This window comes from Ochotona curzoniae, unplaced genomic scaffold (assembly GCF_017591425.1).
Source record: "Ochotona curzoniae isolate NIBS_2020 unplaced genomic scaffold, NIBS_Ocur_1.0 scaffold_1037, whole genome shotgun sequence".
Taxonomy (NCBI): domain Eukaryota; kingdom Metazoa; phylum Chordata; class Mammalia; order Lagomorpha; family Ochotonidae; genus Ochotona; species Ochotona curzoniae.
In genome coordinates this window covers 6,435,786-6,454,495 of record NW_024467083.1, presented here as the reverse complement: position 1 = coordinate 6,454,495, position 18,710 = coordinate 6,435,786, and the positions used below count along the sequence as shown (strand labels likewise).

The 18,710-nt window shown below is 49.8% G+C and overlaps 1 protein-coding gene across 1 annotated transcript; it reads left to right on the top strand.

Moving 5' to 3' along the window:
* Positions 1-5,262: 5,262 nt before the first annotated feature.
* On the top strand, positions 5,263-14,024 carry F3 (coagulation factor III, tissue factor). Its single transcript, XM_040999081.1, has 6 exons — positions 5,263-5,412; positions 6,486-6,591; positions 10,507-10,706; positions 12,226-12,404; positions 12,878-13,037; positions 13,767-14,024. Exons 1-6 carry the CDS (start codon positions 5,310-5,312, stop codon positions 13,898-13,900), a joined length of 882 nt encoding a protein of 293 aa, XP_040855015.1. The 5' UTR covers positions 5,263-5,309; the 3' UTR covers positions 13,901-14,024.
* Positions 14,025-18,710: the final 4,686 nt, after the last annotated feature.

Sequence of the window (18,710 nt, the reverse complement as noted above, 5' to 3'; positions counted from 1 at the left end):
GACTCCCAACTTTAGGAGAAATGCTACCATGTTACAGAGAAATTCTTCCTGTTAGCAAGAGGCAATCTAGGCCAGAACTTCATTGCTGTTTCAAGAAAGTGCCAGAGTCTCTCCAGCTTCAGTAACCAGAGCATCCTGCTCAGTCTGTAGACGCCAAGACTGAGGCCAGGCCCTCCACCGGCATGATGTTAGGACTTGCTAAAGGCCCAGCTGGTCATTAGCATCACTTAACAATAAAGGATTTCTCCATCTTTTTTTTGAGTGTATTCTATGCCACCTTGTTGCATTTTGACAGTGGCATTACAGAGAACTAGCTCCATTTCACCAAGGCACAAGGCACTAAGGGGTGGAGTTTTGTACACACACACACACACACACACACACCTTCTTTTTAAAAACTTATTATTTGAAAGGTAGAGCTGAAGAGAGATAAAGAAAAAGTCCGAGATCTTCAATCTCTTCATTCACTCCCAAAATGACCACAATAGCCAGGGCTGAGCCAGGCTGAATCCAGGAGCCTGGAATTCCATCAGAGTCCCAACATGGGGGACAAGAGTGCAGGCACCTTGGACCTCACCCATGGCTCTCCCAGGCACATGAGCAGGGAGCTGATCAGATGTGATATAACTGGGACTCAAACTGATGCTCATGTGCAATGCTAGCGTCACAAGTGGTGACTGAATCTGCTGAACCACATGCCAGCCACTGCAATAAAGTATCCTTAAATTAAGGTACATTTTGTAAAGGCAAGATGCAATGTGCCTTTAATAGACTTAATAGAAGACAACAATATAGAATAAATTTAACTTTTATATGCACTGGGACACCAAAAATTTGTGACTCACTTTATCAGATTCTTGTTTTATTGGAATAGTATAGAACTGAATCCATAGTATCTCTAAGATAGGAAAGATCTTTCAAAAATGTGTGACAAATATGTATCTTGAAAGCACTGTATATGAATTTCAAAAAATTTTGCACTAAAGTAATATTTTAACTGCATTCTTCCATTAGCTGTCCCCTTTAACCTGTATCCTTTCACCATGCTGAGAAGTACAGGACACTCAGGGCCTGGCCCCTGGACAGACACCTGCCCACAACAGATGTCATCCTATGAACCAATGAAAGGATTTGGCTGTATGCATGGTTCCATAAACTGTATTAAATGGCTACCACATTCTGGTCCTGTGTAAAGGCTGAGGGACATAAAGAAGAAAACCTGGCCCTAGTTCCTCATTCCTCTCAGGAGCTCTGATGGGCAAGAGTGACAAGTAAGTGCAAGATTGCAAACTAAGTGAGGCACATGGTGAAACGCTCAGTGAGCACTGCCAGAGGGTAGAGGAAGGGCAGAAATGGCCCTGGTTGCTTCTAGCCTCTGGGTCTGCCACATGTCACTGTGCATACTTGTCTCAAGGAATGACCAGTAGAAGATTTCTGCGCAAGAACTACAAGGTCCCCAAACAGCGCATGTATTCTTTTCTCATTGCAGAACAAGGTCAAGTGAGCACCTCTGGGTGGATAGCTCCATCACTCATGAATGGGAGATGACCCAGTCTTACTGCAAGCACAGAGGGTGGACGACGGAAAGCCTTCTCATAGGACCCGATCTGCCCTGGGCAGTTAGCAAAGCTGGTTCACCAAGGCCAGCTGGCCTCAGGACCTTTGTCTGCAAAAGAATGCCCAGGAGGTCCTTGCCAGTCTTCTGACAGTCTGAGATCCAATCAGAAAGTTTGGTCAGGCCAGTATGCCTGTCATTACAGCTTAGTGTCTTCCATAATTTTTCAGAAGTTGCAAAAAGAATAAGAACAATACTTCAAAGTCTATGGAGACACTGGTGCAGTGGCATCACAAACTAATCCTCCACCTGCAAACATTGGTATCCCATGTGGGCACTGGTTTGTGTCCCAGCTGCTCTATATCTGATCCAACTCCCTGACTGTTACCTGAGAAAACAGTGGAGAAGACTCAAGCGCTCGGTCCCTACACCCACGTGGAAGACCAAGAAGAAGATCTAGACTCCCGGTTTCAGATTAGTTCAGCTCTGGTTGGTACAGCCACTTGAAGAATGAACCAGCAGGTGAAATATTTTTTTCTCTTCTCTGTAAAAATCTGCCTTTCAAGTAAAAATATTAAAAAATCATTTAAAAATTTGTGGAAAACAGAATTAAAAATATGTTTATTTTGGTGCAAAAAGCTTTTGCAATCTGTGTAGTTTTTTTCATTAAACATGTTTTTCACAAACTTTCTGAAACTACCTCATATCTTATGGGAGGAACCCTTGGTAACTGCCAAGTTGGACTTTACTGAAGAAAGTAAAACCGGCATAATGTTAGGGATGAGGACTAATGACTTCTGCACAGCCCATAGCGGCAGTGAAATGGTAGTCCTGCAGTTTCAACAGTGTCGGACGCAGCTCGTCTAGACATTACCTGGCCACAAACCCATCAACTGGACATGTAGCTGTGAAATGTGACCGAACAGAGCCAGCTTTCTCTGACTTCTTTTTGAAAGCAGTAACAATGGCAGCATTTTTCAAAGCTTAAGCAATTCCACTGCATGTTTCCCCCCAAAATCATTGCAAGCAGCCAGTCAATTCCTCCTGATGGTTTTGGTGAATTTGCAAAACAAATATTCATGTAATTTACCAGTGTCCTAGGTACCTCCTGCGTCATGATTCAGCAGTAAATGTCTCATCAAATGGCTGTTCTTGATATTGTTGGAAGCTCTGCAGAATTTCAGAACCGTCAATAACTCCAGACAGAATCACTGCAGAGATAGTAAGAATTTCTTCTATCTGTAATATAGACCGCCAGCATGATGGCTCAATTGGACAATCCTTCACATAAAAACATTGGCATCCCAAATGGATGCCCGTTTGTGTCCCAGCTGCTTACTTCCCCACCAGCTTTCTGCTTATGACCTGGGAAAGACGCAGAGGATAACCTGAGTACTTGGGCCCCTGCACCACATGAGAGACCCAGAAGAAACTCCTGCCTCCTAGCTTCAGCTCAGGTCAGCTCCAGTCATTGTGGCCATTTGGGGCGTGAACCAACAGATGGAAGATCTTCATCTATAAATCTGCCTTTCCAATAAAAATTAAATCTTTTAAAGATAGATAGATAGATACAGATAATTTGTATTTGCATTATCTCAGTAACAGTTTCTCTTCAGCTACCTGCACCCCCGGAAGATGTGCTAGAGAAAGTGACTCAGGCCAGAGCTGGCAAATAGCAGGCTCACACCACTTTGTTTTGCAAGCATATACTTTGTGGGTTTTAGAGCTGGGAGGGAGCTCAAAGAGGAAACCAGCAAGCCAGGTTTCCGACCAGTGGAAGGGAAGACTGCAAGGGCTAACCCTCCATGCGTTATTTCCTGTCAGGCAAAGTGAGAGCGGTAAAACCTGTGCCAACGTTGGCCAATACAAGGCCATATGGTCCAGCAGATCACGTGGAAGTAGTATGGGTATACTTCAAACCGTTTGTGGAAAATGGAACTGAAAAGAAAAATACATTTGTGTCCAAAATAGTTTTAGGAATCCACGCACATCTCTTCTCAGCCAACCTTTCCACCACAACCACCAACACTGGTTTCCATGAGTGTTGGGTGCTCCCAGGTACGCGCTAAAAATGTCAGGTCACTTCCATGGGACAAAACCCTGGTCACGTGGCCTGCGTGTTGGTTCAACTGGCTAATCCTATACCCCCCAGCACAGGCATCACATTTGGGCGCCAGTTCATGTCCAGGCTGCTCCACTTCCTTTCCAGCTCCCTGCTTGTGGCCTGGGGAAGTGGTAAAAAATGGCCCAAAGCCTTAGGACCTTGCACCTACACTGGAGACAAGAGGCTCCTGGCTTCAAATTGGCTTAGCTCCGCTGTTGCGGTCATTCGGGGAGTGAACCAGCTGACGAAAGATCTCTCTGCATCTCCTTTCTGTAAATCTGCCCTTCCAATGAAAAGAAGAAAAGGAAAAGAAAAGCGGGCGGGGGGGGCGGGGAGGGAGGAAAGGAGAGGAGAGGAGGGAAGAAGGAAGGAAGGGAGGGAGAAATAGAGGAGAGGGAGAGAAAGAAGCGATCACATGCTCTCTTTCAGAACCTTTCCCCGGGGTCCTCCAGCACGCAGCTTTGACCGGGCAGTGCAGGACGCACCACACATAAAACGTGATCATTCCCATGTGCCAACTTCACAGCCAGCCCACAACGGGAGGCCAGAGGGTAATTCCGCAAAGAGCAGGCTTAGCACACGTCGAGGGAAAGTCTGATGACATTTTTCAATTTCCTTTTTTGGTTTCTCCGCACGGGGGTGGAACTCAACTCCATAGCTGTTACTACAATCATCACCTCTGGAATCACAGGGCTGCAGATGTCACCCTGGAAGTCTCCCAGAGACAATGTACCAGCTCGGAGCCAGTGATCCCCGCGCTCACTGGCCCCGATCCACCGTGAAGGTTGCATGGGCCAAGTGCCCTTCAGACCCGTGGGCGCTGGGTCGCTCCCAGGCACACCCGTGAGCGTTTTCCACCTTTGCGCGCCGCCGCCCAGCGCTAAGAGTGCTCTGGGAGGCAGGCAGACCAGATGTCCTTGCCGGCTCAGGGCAAACAGGTTGCAAAAGCAAGCCGCGGCCGCGAGGGGCCCTGCGCTCAGTTGCACTTTGGCTAGCAGTGCCTCCCTAGCCTCCGCCTGCGAGTAAACCGACTAAACGTCCAGGACAACGCCCTCAGTGCCCCGGACCCGAGCCCGGAGCTCCGAGCCCCTGCTGACGGCAGTCCCGAGGGTCCCGCTGTCCGATATCCACCACGGAAGGGGCATTCGCTCCCTTCCCTCCAACTCACGAACTCCTTCCTCCCCACCGGCCCGAGGGAGGTCACGGCTGAACGTCGCGGTCCTCCCAGACCCGGGGCCCTCGGGCACAAGGAGCCCCCGGGGGGCGGGCCTCGCAGCACCTGGACCAGCCTGAGGCCCATTGCAGCTTGGCGCTCGGCGGCGTGGTTGAATCACCGCTGAATCACCCCTTGCAGGGTCTAGGAGTTTCCTAAGGGGTAGGGAGGCGGGACAGGGGTGTGGACTCGCCCGGGCCGCCCACCGCGACGGGAATGACCCGCCGTGGAGGCGGGTCGGCGCGAGGAGAGGCGGGGGCGGGCGAGGGTTGGGGCGGGTCCAGGCGCGGCCCTCCGCACCGCCCTTTAAAGCGCGCCCCGCATCTGTCCCCGCAGAATCGCGGCCCCAGGGCTCTCGCCAGTCGCCCGCAGTCCACCCTTCCCAGACTCCCGGGCTCCCGCAGCAAACACCCGCCCTCCCTGTCCAGCCAGCGGACATGGCGCCCCCAGCCCGGCTCCGTGTTCCACGTCCTGAGTCCGCCGCAGTCGCTCGCACGCTGCTACTTGGTTGGGTGCTTGTCCAGATGGCCCGCGCCGCAGGTGAGTGGCACGCACTCCAGGAGGTCCACCCCCCCCCTCCGGCCCCCCGCACTGCCCCCGAGACGATGGGGACATTCCTGGATGGTGGCTGGTTTGCCCTGGCTTTCCCGGAACACTCCGGGATTTGATGGTGTGCTCTGCTGAGGGTTTGAATGAGACTGGACCTGGAAGGCGCGCAGGTGGTGGGTGCACAAAGGTGGCTCCTGCTCCAGAGCCGGTGTCCCTTGGCTGGAGCATGGCTACATAAGTGGATGATTGGCTCCCACCTTGGTTCTGGGGAGAATGCTTCCCGCTGAGCCTGCCCTTGGTAGTGGTGGGTCGTGGGAGTCCACACCTGAGCAGGTCAGCGCACCCTAGTTTGGGTGTCCACCGTTTCAATCTGTGTGCATCTTCGTCTGAGGAAGTGCAGCCCAGGGTCTTTTCTGGATCCTTGTGGCTTAGATTTGGGTAGAGGTGGACAGAGGTGGGTGGAAGGGAAGCAGGGTTATGGCTTGAGCAGGAGCAGGTGGCAGTTATACACACCCTGTATGTGGAGTGGGTGTCCAGAGCTAACCGGACACTGACAACTTCCCAGCACTGATCAATAAGTTCTCAAGGAGAAAACATCCTCATGGAATAGATCACATAGGGAGAGGGACCAAACATCCCCCTGGGCCTCTGGATGTAGAGATGGTGTAGACAAACTGGCCTTTCCTCCCCTGGAAGCTTCCTCCCATGCCTAGGATTTGCCTTGGCTGTCAGTTCAGTGCAGCCCCTTCCTACCTGACCTGTGGCGAATTGCACCTGTATCTGCCACAATCCCAGTCAGTCCCAGACACCTGGAACGCAGAGGACTCCTGGGCTGTACTTCCAGGCCAGCTTATATTCAGACATACCCTATGGGTAATTTCAGACATGGGTTCCAAGATCCAGGGATTTAGGGGCTGGAACTTTGATAGTTTGTTTCCTCTTGATCATCAGTAGTGAAGCTTTTGTGGTTGAAAGTAAATATGTACAGTTTACTGTGACGGAAGGATGGTAAAGTCAGTCCCATGTGCACACCATAACAGGGATTTCTCTGTTGTTGTTCAAAGACACGACAGATAAAGCATATAACCTGATTTGGAAGTCAACTAACTTCAAGACGATTCTGGAGTGGGAACCCAAGCCCGTCAATCGTGTCTACACCGTTCAGATAAGGTAAGCCATGTACAAAATAAAATGAGACAGCGACTTCGGATTTATAGTGTTTCTACTTTTCCTGTGCTGAGTGTGAAGATATCTTTACAGCTCATCATTTGATGATACCATTAAGAGAAGGAAGCAGGCACTTGTGGCGGTTAGCTGGTCCAGCGTCTGGTTCTACCAATCCCGCAATGTTTTCAGACCTTCCTACTTGGATTTTTTGGGGGGTTGGAGGAGAGGATGGAGGGGTGGAAGCGACAGGAAAATCTGTGGGTGGGGTGAAAGCTGGGGGAGGTGAGCCTGCTTGAGGGCTCGGTGACATTGAATCTCAAACATAGGTTTCTCTTTGTTCACTGTCTAGACTGAGAACTGCGTGGAACCTGTTAGCCAAGAGGTGGGGAGGAATTCCGGTGTGTGCATTGCCCTGCAGCACTGTTTGATTCATGAATCCTTGGGTTCTCTGAATCAAATATTAGTGGTCCACATGAGCCTGGAGGAGGCCAGATTCCTGACTCACTGTGTCTGGGAGAAAGGGTGGCAAAATTACTCTGTTGCCTGCTGCAGGGCTGCAGGGGAGACGGGGGTCTGGGTCTCTGACTAGCAGCTCTCCCGCGCTCTCCCAGCTGGTGGTTGGTGTATTCAACCTCTGTGTGCAGGGAGTGCCACCAGTTTTCCTCGATGTTTTTTTTTACCATGTGTTTGGCAAGCTTTTGGCTTCTGAAATATTCTCGGCAGCTTTGGCAGAGAGCTTAGGAAACAGGAGTGCGTAGAGGGAATTGTTTTCACACTCGCTGTGTAAAGACAAAGATCTCACTGGTGTTTTGCTGGTTTAGCTGTGTTGAGCCTTTTGGTGCACTGGGAGTGTGACATGGGGTGGGCTTTCAGGTGGATGTTCCTGTTTGTGAAGCTGAACTCTTGGATAACTCTTGCCAAACCAACAGGAAAAAGAATCTGTGTGGACATGTGCACATATGTAGGTAGACACACAGTGAGGAATGTCATAGCCTGAGATAGCAATTATAATCATGGTCAGGCTGGTCAACTCAGATTCCACCAGTTGAGAATTGGGGATTAAAGTATCTGATACGGATCTGAGGTTTGCCTTCATAGACATTTCCTTCTGAACAGTGAACCTTAGACTGGGGAGCCATGCTTACCTCCTGAGACTAGGCAACTTGTATGCTTTCCGCAACTTGCAGAAACGTACTTAGGATTATCTGATGATATACATAAGCCTCCATGAACACTAAGGTTTTTGGGACTGTGAGAGGCTGCTGTGAGACTGAGGTGAGTGCAGTCTGTGGGCTGCAAACCCCAGAGCTGAGGGCTACCGTGTGGGGGGCCCTGCTCCCCAGGGCCAGCTCCTCAGGCTCTGGCTGCTCAGCCGGAGTGGGAGCCTGTCCGTCAGCCTGCACCTGTGATTACAGCTCCCTCCTGTTCTCCCCATGAGCGAACAAGGATTTCTGGGTTAAGAGGACCATAGCAATCACCTTCCCGATGAGGGAGCTGCTGCTTCGGGATGTTGGAGAACAGTTCCCAGCTACTCTGTGGGTGAGAGTCCATGCCAGATAGGGAACCGAGGTCTCCCCAGGATCCTGCAACATCACCTTCTCAGACTGCTCTGCAAACAGCCTCTATGAGGCCCCAAAACTGGCAGGATAAAGGAGGAAGCCTTGTGTGGCATGGTGTGGTGTCTCCTTGGTGCAGGAGCGTCCTCCCTTCCCTTTCTATTCCCTGGAGGAAGTGTCTTGACCCACAGCGTGAAGTTCATCTTGAATTCCATGCAACTTGAACTCCATGCCTTCTGCCCTTGCCTCAGACACCTGGCACTTCTACCTTGCTGGGGACCCTCCTGGGAGCTCCAGATACACGCTCCGCTCTGGACACAGGGCTGGGTGGGTGGGTGGGAGGTGTTGGTGACCTGAGCTTCTGCACCAAGCCACCGCCTGTAACACCGAGTCCACGGGAGTGTTCTCGAAGCTAAAGCTGAATGTACAGAGCTTTCTAGAAACAGCCTTTAAGCAAATTCCTGATTGTCCATGTTCTGTTGGAGTATTTTTTTAAAGTATTTCAGAAGGGACTTATTTTTTTTTTTCAAATCAGGAGAGTTTGCAGTTCCTAGAGGAACCTTCACAGTTTTGAAAGGTTGATGTTGTCAGTGGCATCTGGAGGAGCTCAGGGTGAAACTGCCCCCTGCTCAGCTGCTTTCACGGCTCACAGTGATCACAGCCCACATTCCAGGCTTTGCCTGTAGCTTATGAGCTGGGCTGAAGCAAGTGCCGTGTCCTTCCCACGGTGTGTATTGTGGATCAGTGGAGTGTATCCACTTGTTCACCAAAGCAATGGAGAGGAAGCAGCATGTTCTCATTTACTGTTTTGATATGGGAACAATATCCTGAAAAGGCATGTTGCTCGCTCTGGGTGAAAACAGCCTCTTTACTTTCACGATCAAAATAAAGGAAATATAAGAAATCAAAATAGTTCCACATCAGTTTTAGTTTGTGAGTTTTAGGACAAAGACTGTATTTACCCTTTTTTTTAAGTTGGGTTATTTGGTTTCAGATTTTTGAACACACAATGTTGGCTACTGTGCAGGGATTTAGACAGCTGAACACGCACAGTGATTTATTTTTTTCCCCTGATGTATGAGCTCAACCTCCGAGTGCAGGCAGCTCAGGCTGCTGAAGCGGGTAGCCCCAGGGCCAGGGTGCCTGGTACAGAGCAGGCGGGCTCACATTTAGTGCTTTTGTGGAGAATGGTGCCGGGGTGGGGGAGGAGGAAAAAGGCAGAGGTCACTGGTGAGCAGGGAGCGCTGGAGATTCCTGGGAAAGTGGGGTTGGAGGCTGCCCTTGATCTACAGGTCAGGGCTGGCTCTTGCAGAATGAATGATGCAGCCCAGAGCACAGCAGCGTGTTCCTCACTCTCCAGGGGACAGAGGAGGCCGTCACATTATGGTGACACTTAACCTGGGCTTGTTTCGGTACATCAGCAGAATTTTGTTGTCTGTAGTTCTTTAGACAATTTCCTCTTCAATAATTTCTTGGAAAACAAACATCTTGGAGCCTCCAATGGATATTTCCTGTAATGATTCCATAATCTTGGGAGATGTTTTCCTGTTTTGCAAACTTGGGGAGACATGGCAAGTAACAAGGTACCCATGCCCAACTCAGCCACTTAGCCAGCTCTGTGTCTTTGGACAAGTTACAAGGTTCAGTGAAAAAGCAAGGCAGCACTTGCAAGGAACTGATTAGACAGAGCAGCCAGGTGTAAAGGGTCCAGCGTAGTGCCTGGTGTCCAACAGGGTCGATAAATGATTAACAGCCATTCCAGTAATGTTTTTAAAACTAGGTCATAGAATGCAGGAGGTTCTTCCAAAGGCTTATGGCACATGGGATTAAATATTTATTTTGGTGTGAGAAAATTTCAAATGCATGCATAAGTTTTCATCACAGGCAGGTTCCATGCACTTTTGATAATTCTTATACTATTATATAGTACAGTCACAAATATTGTTAAGTGACTGTAAAGACTAACTGTTGATATTTTTTTTGTAGCAAAGCAAGTAATATCACAAATGACTATAATGAACAGTGGGGCATGATGGGAAACTGCTTTTATTCCCGTGTAACCCTGATAAAGCATCCACATTTTAAAGATGGGGGACAGTCAAGAATGAGCCAACTTGGGAGACAATGCTCACCTGGTTGGAAGCCCAGCAGGCTGTTGTTTTGAGCGAATCACCCAGTCTGACTCGTCTTACTTGCCTGCATATAGAAATGGGATTGAGTACAGAGCCAGGGCTGCGGTGAGGACTCATGTACTCCTGTGAAGTGCCCAGAGCACTGCGTGGTCGCACAGCAGGAAAGCCCCCTGGCTGAGTGGACACAGCTCCTCACATTGTGTTCCTTCCTCTCTCCCTCCTGCCACCAGCACTAAACTAGAAAACTGGAAGAGCAAATGCTTCTACACGACAGACACAGAGTGTGACCTCACCGACGAGATCGTGAAGGACGTGAGGCAGACGTACACAGCACGGGTGCTCTCCTACCCAGCCAGAAATGAGAACACTACAGGGTCCCCTGAGGAGCCTCCGTTTACAAACTCACCTGACTTTACACCCTACCTGGACAGTAAGTAGCCCTATGTGTGCTGGCTTCCTGCAGATTCACATGCCCTGTGCCCCATAGGGGCCAGAAGACAAAAATATGTATCCCCAAATCTGCTTTAGCCCAGAAAATGCCAAGTCCTACAACATGCCTCACGCAGGGCAGATGGGCTGGATACTTCCTCATCTTTGGAGAACTTTCTCCACTGTCAGGTCCTGCCAGTGCCCATCCAGCTGTGTGCATGGGGCAGAAGTGTCACCTTTCCCCCACCTGGATCTCAGATCCTTGTGCTTTTCTGTCTTTGGGTCAGGCAGAACACCCTAGGATAAGACTTGGCTCCGGAGGACACAGACCCCTGGGGACCTTGGCAGCTCCCCTGGGCCGGAGGCTGGCTGGTCTCACTGACCTTTCCCAAACATTTCGTCTTGGATTGAGTCCTGGGATATGCCAGCGCCTGCCCAGCACTCAGCCTGCCTGCCTTGTGTTGAAAACAAATGCAAAAAGCCTTGCTTCCCACCCTTTGAGGCTCTGAGAGGCAGAATACAAGGAATTTCTGGCAGGCTGGAGGTGACATTTTTGGGTCACCTCTGGGTTTGAACTAGGCACACAGAGGACCTGACAAGGAGCTTGTCCTGGAAGCCTGCTGGTGGCCATGACAGTGCTGCTGTGCCCTTGAGTTACTATGTTTACCCACCACACAGGGTAGTGTGGGGATGCAGGCTCTCCCTGCAACGTGTGCACCTGCAGGCAGGGACATTGGCCCACCTTTCCTGTTTTGTACCTGCTTTGAGGACTGCAGTTACCACTGGTGAGACCCAGAGAATCTCATCTGCCAGCTCCTGAATGTCGGTGAGGCCACTTCAAATCCTGTTAGTCCAAGACAAAAATCATTTAAGGTCGATTTTGTACACACACACACATGCGTGGCCCATGATCTGCTCAGAAGGGAAGTGACGTATCGGGGTTTGTCCCAGTGCCCTTCAGCCAGAGAACACATAATAATGCCCTGTAGCAGAGAACCAGCGGTTGATATGGTTCCATGAGGGCCTAGGGTCAGCAACTAACTCTTAGTACTCAAAATATGGAATCCTAACAGCTACACTGTTAAGTACACTGTTAAGTACGTGCACGTGGCTGTGACCACTTGAAATGTAGCTAATGTTCTTAAGTCAAACACACACTGGATCTGGAAAAATGTAAGCTAGCTCAATAACTTTTAGGTTGGTTACATGATTGGGTGCTAATATTCTGCATACGTGGAGCTTCATACAAGATTAAAATAGATTTCACCTCTTTTTTCTTAACATGACCATAAGTAAATTCAAAAGCACCCTTGTGGCTCCTATTAAGTCCTCCTAGGGTGGCACCTCTGCATAGTGCCTTAGGACCCAGCACGAGGACCAGCACACTTGCTGCTGCCAGGGTGTAGACTCTGCTGGTGCTACTATGAGAGATGGCTGACTTAGTAGCTGTGAGAACAGCATGAGGTGGGGCTTTGGAGAAAATCCTGTAGTTTCAATCCAGTTCATTTTCTATGTTTCAGCACACCTCGGACAGCCCACAATTCAAAGTTCTGAACAAGTTGGAACAAAACTGAATGTGACAGTGCAGGATGCACGCACATTAGTCAGAAGCAATGGTACGTTCCTAAGCCTCCGGGATGTGTTTGGCACGGACTTGAGTTATACACTTTACTATTGGAAAGCTGCAAGTACAGGAAAGGTGAGCTCTTGCCCCTTGTTGTATGACCTGCTTGAAATCCTGGGTTCTTCTCTAATCTGAAAACTGCAGGGATTCGGGAGAGGGTAGTTGGAGAGGGGAGGGTGGCAGAGGGGCACACTGCCTCTTCCTGGGCTGTCCCGCTGGAGACAAGGTGGGGGGTTGCCTTCAGCCAGTGGGATGGCCTGCAAACGTCCCTCTGCTCTCCCATTGCTTCTCCTGATTGGATTTCTGGTCAGTTACCTTTTCCCTTTCATTGTTGATCGCTTCCAAAGGGGCTCAGGTGGGCTGAATATGCCAAAACTGTCTTAGAAAAGGCAGCTTTGGCAGCTGTCAGGGGGACTGAAGTGGCCCGGCACAGTGCGTCCGAGCATGCCTGTGTCAGAAGTGTCCGCGTATTCTTTGCTCGGGACTTCTCCTACCATGAGCACTTACTCTGAGCCCAGGTGCATTCAGAAATCCATGTCTTTTCACAGAAAACAGCCACGACGAACACCAATGAGTTTTTGCTTGACGTGGATGAGGGAGAAAACTATTGCTTCAATGTTCAAGCAGTGATTGCCTCCCGGAAGATTAATGCGAAGAGCTCTGAAAGCCTGGTGGAGTGCACCAGCCACGGGAAAGATAGACTGAAGGGTGAGTTGCTGCCCTGCCATTCTCGAGGGGGTGTGGGTGTCCCCCGCCTGCAGAGCCAGCCTCTCCTTATTTGGTTTCAGCATTCAAAGGGAAACTGCCTTGGATTTTTTGCTTTTGGCTTTTTAGAACTGTTTCTGTGCTGTTCCTTTATATTAGCAAGTATTTTCTTGAGCAGCTCGCGTGTGCTCATCTCTCCTTGGAGCACTGAGTACTCAAATCGTGTTTAGGATTTAGCCTCCAGCCGTTTTTGTCACAGAGGGGGGTGGGATGTTCTGATACAGGGAGGGGGCTTCCTCTGGACCACCTGCAGCTGTGCCTGGTAGGACGGGCGGCCCCAGAGGCTGCTGTCTCAGAGGCTGTGGAGTCCAGCCCAGCTGGAAGGGATGGACGATGTGATATGGGCCCCGTGCCTGTGTGTCCGTGGAGCCCAGCCCTGAGCACAGGCATATGCACACATCGTGGTGGCTTAGACGCTGCACGTTCCCAGCAGCTGGCTGTGCTTACTTCTCACTTCATGTATCACACGACTCCATTTCTTCTGTGCCCCATTAAATGCTTTTAGTCCTGACCAACCGCAATAAATCATCTAGGATTTGACAGCCTTTCCTAACCTAAGTGTCATGGAAAGTGTGGGAGAATGAAACTTCCCGTGTCACTGAGCTCGCCATTCTGCCCCCTGACGTGTGGGCCCTGAGCGCTCCAGGCTGACCGGGGCCTTTTATTTTTCAGAGATATTCTTCATCACTGGGGGAGTGGTGATCATGGTCATCGTGATCATTGCCTTGTCTCTGATGCTGTACAAGTGCCAAAAGGCAAGAGCAGGACGGAGTGTGAAGGAGAGCTCGCCACTGACCATTGCATGAAAGAGGCACCGTTGCAGGTGCCAGCTGCTGCCGAGGCTATAAGGGAGCAAGAGTGGTTCGCAGAAGACGTGGAGATGGAAATAAGAAGCCTGGGGTGGTTAAAAGCCCTTTTTGTGCCCTGCTAGTGTGCTGAGTGTCCTGGTTTGGACCCCAGCAGCAGGCACTTGAAACAGTGATGAATGGTACAGCTTGATTCAGTGACTGTAACACAGTGGCAGCTTTTCAAAGGAACAGATGTCTTCAAGTAGCCTAACCGGGCTTTGGGGGCATGTCCTGAAAAGCTGACTTGAGGCGACGTCGAAGAGTACGAAGGAGATCAGCCTCCTTTCCTAAGCCACGTCTGTCCTTTCATGGTACCGTGTCCTTTCTTCTTCTTGCCGGAGCATTTTGAGAATTCCAGACAGTTGGCAAAGTTTGCGATTCACATGTTAAGTACAGGAAAACTTCTGTTTGGGACATCTTCCCGAAATATACAGTACAGTTTAGCACTTTAATTGACATGACTAATGTTGAATTAAACATTCAACAGCTAGTTACATTTACATAAGACTACTACATGAACTACCTAGAGTTTATGGTTCAAGGTACTTAAAGCTTCTATGGTCAACAGTGTATATATTTATGTAATTTTTTTAAAAGGTTTGTATATGGGGATTTTCTATTTATATAGATGCTGTTTATATATTGAAATAATTTATTTAATATACTTTTATACAAATAAAGGTGACTGGGAATTATGTCTCTTATCTTCCAATTGTTATTTTTGATTTGTTTTTTGCACTAGTCAGCCCTGCCCCAGTAACAGCCCTAAAGATCCCCCAGTGATCTGTAGCAATATATCTTCCTATTTCATTTAAATAACATCTTGGCAACTCTAGTTGGGCTGCATCCCCTGTCGATACCTTTTCATTGTAGGATCCAAATTCCAATCAGGGCCGAGGTAGAAGCAAAAACCTGGCAGACACAAGAATCCCGGCCTCATGGGGCCGCCTCTGGTCCTGTTGTCACCTCCCGGCCCATGTCCACAGCACCAGGAAGCTGTGTGACCACACCTGATAACCCTCTGCCCACTGGGAGGTGCCACAAGCCACATGGAAGTGGCCATGGAGGTAACCTTGACAGGAAGGGAGGAAAGGATGCAATCCATCAGACTTCAGATTTCTTTCCCTGCAAGCAGAACTTTGAGCCGTGGATAAAGATTTCAAAGGGGAAAGAACAAAAAAATTAAATAAAAGGACAATGGAAGACACACCTGGAGTGAGGCCTCTAGAGTGAGAGCCAGGTGCTTGCAGGGGGCTGGATAAAGTTCATGGTGCCCGCCACTTCCCCGCCCTCCCCAGACTGCACACAGCACACAGCTCAGTCACGGGCAAGTTTATCACCTGAGGCTACAGAAGCAGTCCTGATTTCCACAGTGCCGCAGGACCCCTAGGATGCCCCCTGGAGAGGTAATGAGGTTCTTGATCCCCCACGGGGTCATCACATCCTCTGCTTCTTGCTGCAGGTGGCTGGGCTACGAGCACCTCCAGGTGGTACCCCACAAAGCCACCATGCGGGCATTCAGCACAGACTCCATTCACTATCCAGCTTCCTAGCACAGCAAACATCCCTGACATTCCTTCACACCAAAAAGCGCAGAGTATCACCACGGAAACCCTAAACATGAGCACTGTGTTTTATAACATTACCTCCTAAGGAAGGATGAGCAGAACAAACCTTGGCTGTCCCAGGAAAACGGTAGCTTGAAGGAAAAAAAAAAGGTGGTGGGTGTTTAGAAGGGAAGGCAAGGGGACGGGCGGTGAGCTAACAAGGCTGCCTTTGCTCACGGGTTCCTCCTAACTACCCCCACCCGCACCCCTGGCCTGGGTCACTGCTGCCGAAGGCGGCTGGCTCTGTGCTGCTAGAGCCTTTCATTGTTACATTCGTGGCAGAGCCCAAGAGAGGAGAGAAAAGCAGGCAGCGGCCATGGCCTCCAAGCAGGGTACTTCAGCCATTATCTTGCATTCCTGCTCACACGGGGTTCTCAGGGGACATAGCACTCAATGCCCACACGCGGGACACAGCCAGTTCCAGCACACGGTGTCTGTGTAACTGGGCACTGCCCCTGCCAGGAATAATTACAGCATGATGTCATCACACCGCCTCATAATCTAAGGAATGTGAATTATCCCCCAAGGAAAGCTGTGGCTGACAGGAGAGCAGGGCTGACTGCTACGGAGGCTGGTACAGGAAAGAAATTTTTGCTGGACCTGAATGAGGCTGAACTACAAGGATTAGAGAGAGCTTCAGCACTCAGATCTTGCTGCTCCTCCCATCGCCACACTGCTGACTGCCACTGCGAAGCAGCTGCCGCTAAAATCTGCACTGGAGCAGAACCCGGCACTGTCTGCTGCTGGTTGGCTCCGGAAGCCATGGCCCTTCAGGCCAAATCACACTCCTTACCTGAGCTGCCAGGTATTCCAGAAAGCCCGTTGCAGGTCAGTAACTAAAGTGTTGAGTTCATCTGGCAGGTCTTCAAAAAATTAGGGAGCATGCACATTATGGGGCTTTTTGGCACCGAATAAAACCAATGCTTTTACTCCACTTTCCATGAACTTCTGAAAGTCCCTTCCTTTCACAAATGAATAGTCATGTAATGCTAGCTCAGTTCCAGCAGAAGGCTGATCTGTGAAGTGCCTGCCTCTAACATAAGCAACTCTCTGTCATCATTAAATAGTGAATAACCAGGCCCCACAGTGGGTGCACCTGTTTTTGAACGTGTGTGTGTTTAGGCCGTATGATCTGTCCCCTGACGGTTGCCTGGGAAGGTTCGTCCCTGTTGTCCAACAAGGTGGCCGTCATTCCTGCAGGTGCTTAGGGTAGGCCTTAGTCCTTCTCAGTGCAGCAGGAGATCCAGGTGGTGTGGTGTTGCCCGTCAGCATATTCATCTCTTCCACATAGCTCCAGAATGGGCATAGGGAAGGCAGAGGACTCAACAGCGTTTAGCACAAAGCTCAGATTTTTTTCTGGAATGCTGCAATGGTCTCCTGCTTAAAGAACATAATATATGAAATGAACCTGCATTCCCAGAAACTGCTGGGGGGTCATCTTGAGACCACAAAGGGAACCAGCCTTAACCGGAGCTGACATGTTGCAGAGCAAGTGCCACGTGGCAGACAGATGTCTTGGGTGACATCACCAAGCTGCTAACAGAGCCTTGCCTGAAGTCCCTGCCCACGCACTTTTCTCTGGATATTATCCAAGCAGGCGCTTACGCAAGCTTGAGCCAACATTTTGTTACGTGCTGTCCACACTACTGGGTGCTGTCTAAGCACTGATCACAGAGGATAAAAGAAGCAGGTGCCTGTAATACAAACTTACCAGGCAAAATAGCATCCATTCTCATGTATTTCAACTGAGGACTTTGTGCCTAAAATTATTCCATCTTTTTAGCACCATCAATTTCCCTATTATTTGATAGTTTCTATCATAATACGAACATGCTGTTTTGCCTTCTCTTTTAGAAAACAAAAGAAAACAAAATAACCTTTCCTGCTAGCTGTGTGACTGGTAAAATTGCTGCTTGCAATGCTGGCATCCCATATGGGAGCTGGTTCATGTTGCAGCTGCTCCACTTTCCATGCAGCTCCCTGCTAATGGCCTGGGAAAAGCCCTAGAAGATGATAAACATCCTTAGACCCCTACATGCAGGTGGAAGAGCCTGGAGAAGCTTCTAGCTCCTGGCTTCAGCACTGGCTCCATCCTGGCTGCTGTGGTCACTTGGGGAGTGAGCCAAAGGACGACAATTCTCTTTCTCTCTGTTCTCATTCTGTGTGTGTGTATGTCCCTATCTCTGTAACACTGATTCTCAAATAAATTAATCCTTTAAAAAGCAATTTGGGTACAGAAGCTCTCATGTGGTTTTCCTACTTGCTTCTGTCTGGACACCATCTTCTTTCCAACTTCTCATCATCGGGTTTCCTCAGCACTCAAACCCCATTCTCCATGAGCGATCACACCTTGGGTACAAGCCTGTACCCTGGCTGGGTCATGCAGCTCGCTTCGCTGCGGCCCCGTGGCCCTCCCAGCTGCCCCCACGAGTGCGCAGTGGCTCCCGACTGCCTCCACCACCCCTCTATCGGGCCTCTGGCAAGACTTCCACCTGCACATTTCCAAAGCGAATCCTTCCTTCCTCCCAACTTCCAAATCAGCAACACATTGCTGATTTCCACTTTCTCCCCCACTCCCATGCCACATCCAAGTCCTGAGCAAAGCCTGCCAGCGTGACTTCCGAAATGCTCCAAGGCTAAGGTGACTTGCTCAGCCATCCCTCTCCTCCCAACCTTCAGAATGCACGCCTACAGGAGGGCTGCCACAGCCGCGGCTACCATACTGTTTCCTTCATGATCATTAGAATATTCCTTTTACAAACATAAATTCTGCTGCCATGGATGTTGCTTTCATCCCTCTGTGGGAAGGGGAAGGAGACAGCATTGATCCCAGAATCTCCTCTGCAGGGTGACTTGAGCCAGCAGTTTGCCAGAAGAGAAATCTGCTCATGGTTCCAACAGAACTGGAGCAGCCATCCTTACAAAGGCAGAGAGGAACAAACACAGATGTGCCACTGGGTCAGGCTCACCCTGCTCTCTCTTAACACATTGTTTTCTAAGACAATGCTTGCAAATGCCTACGGGAACCAGGAGCTCAACCCGGGTCTCTCACACAGGCTCACAGGGACTCAACGACTGGAGCTGCTCCCCAGGGTGTGCAGTAGCAAGTACCAAACAGCTGCCCCCACGACTAGCTTTTATTCCCCTGACTTCTAACTCTG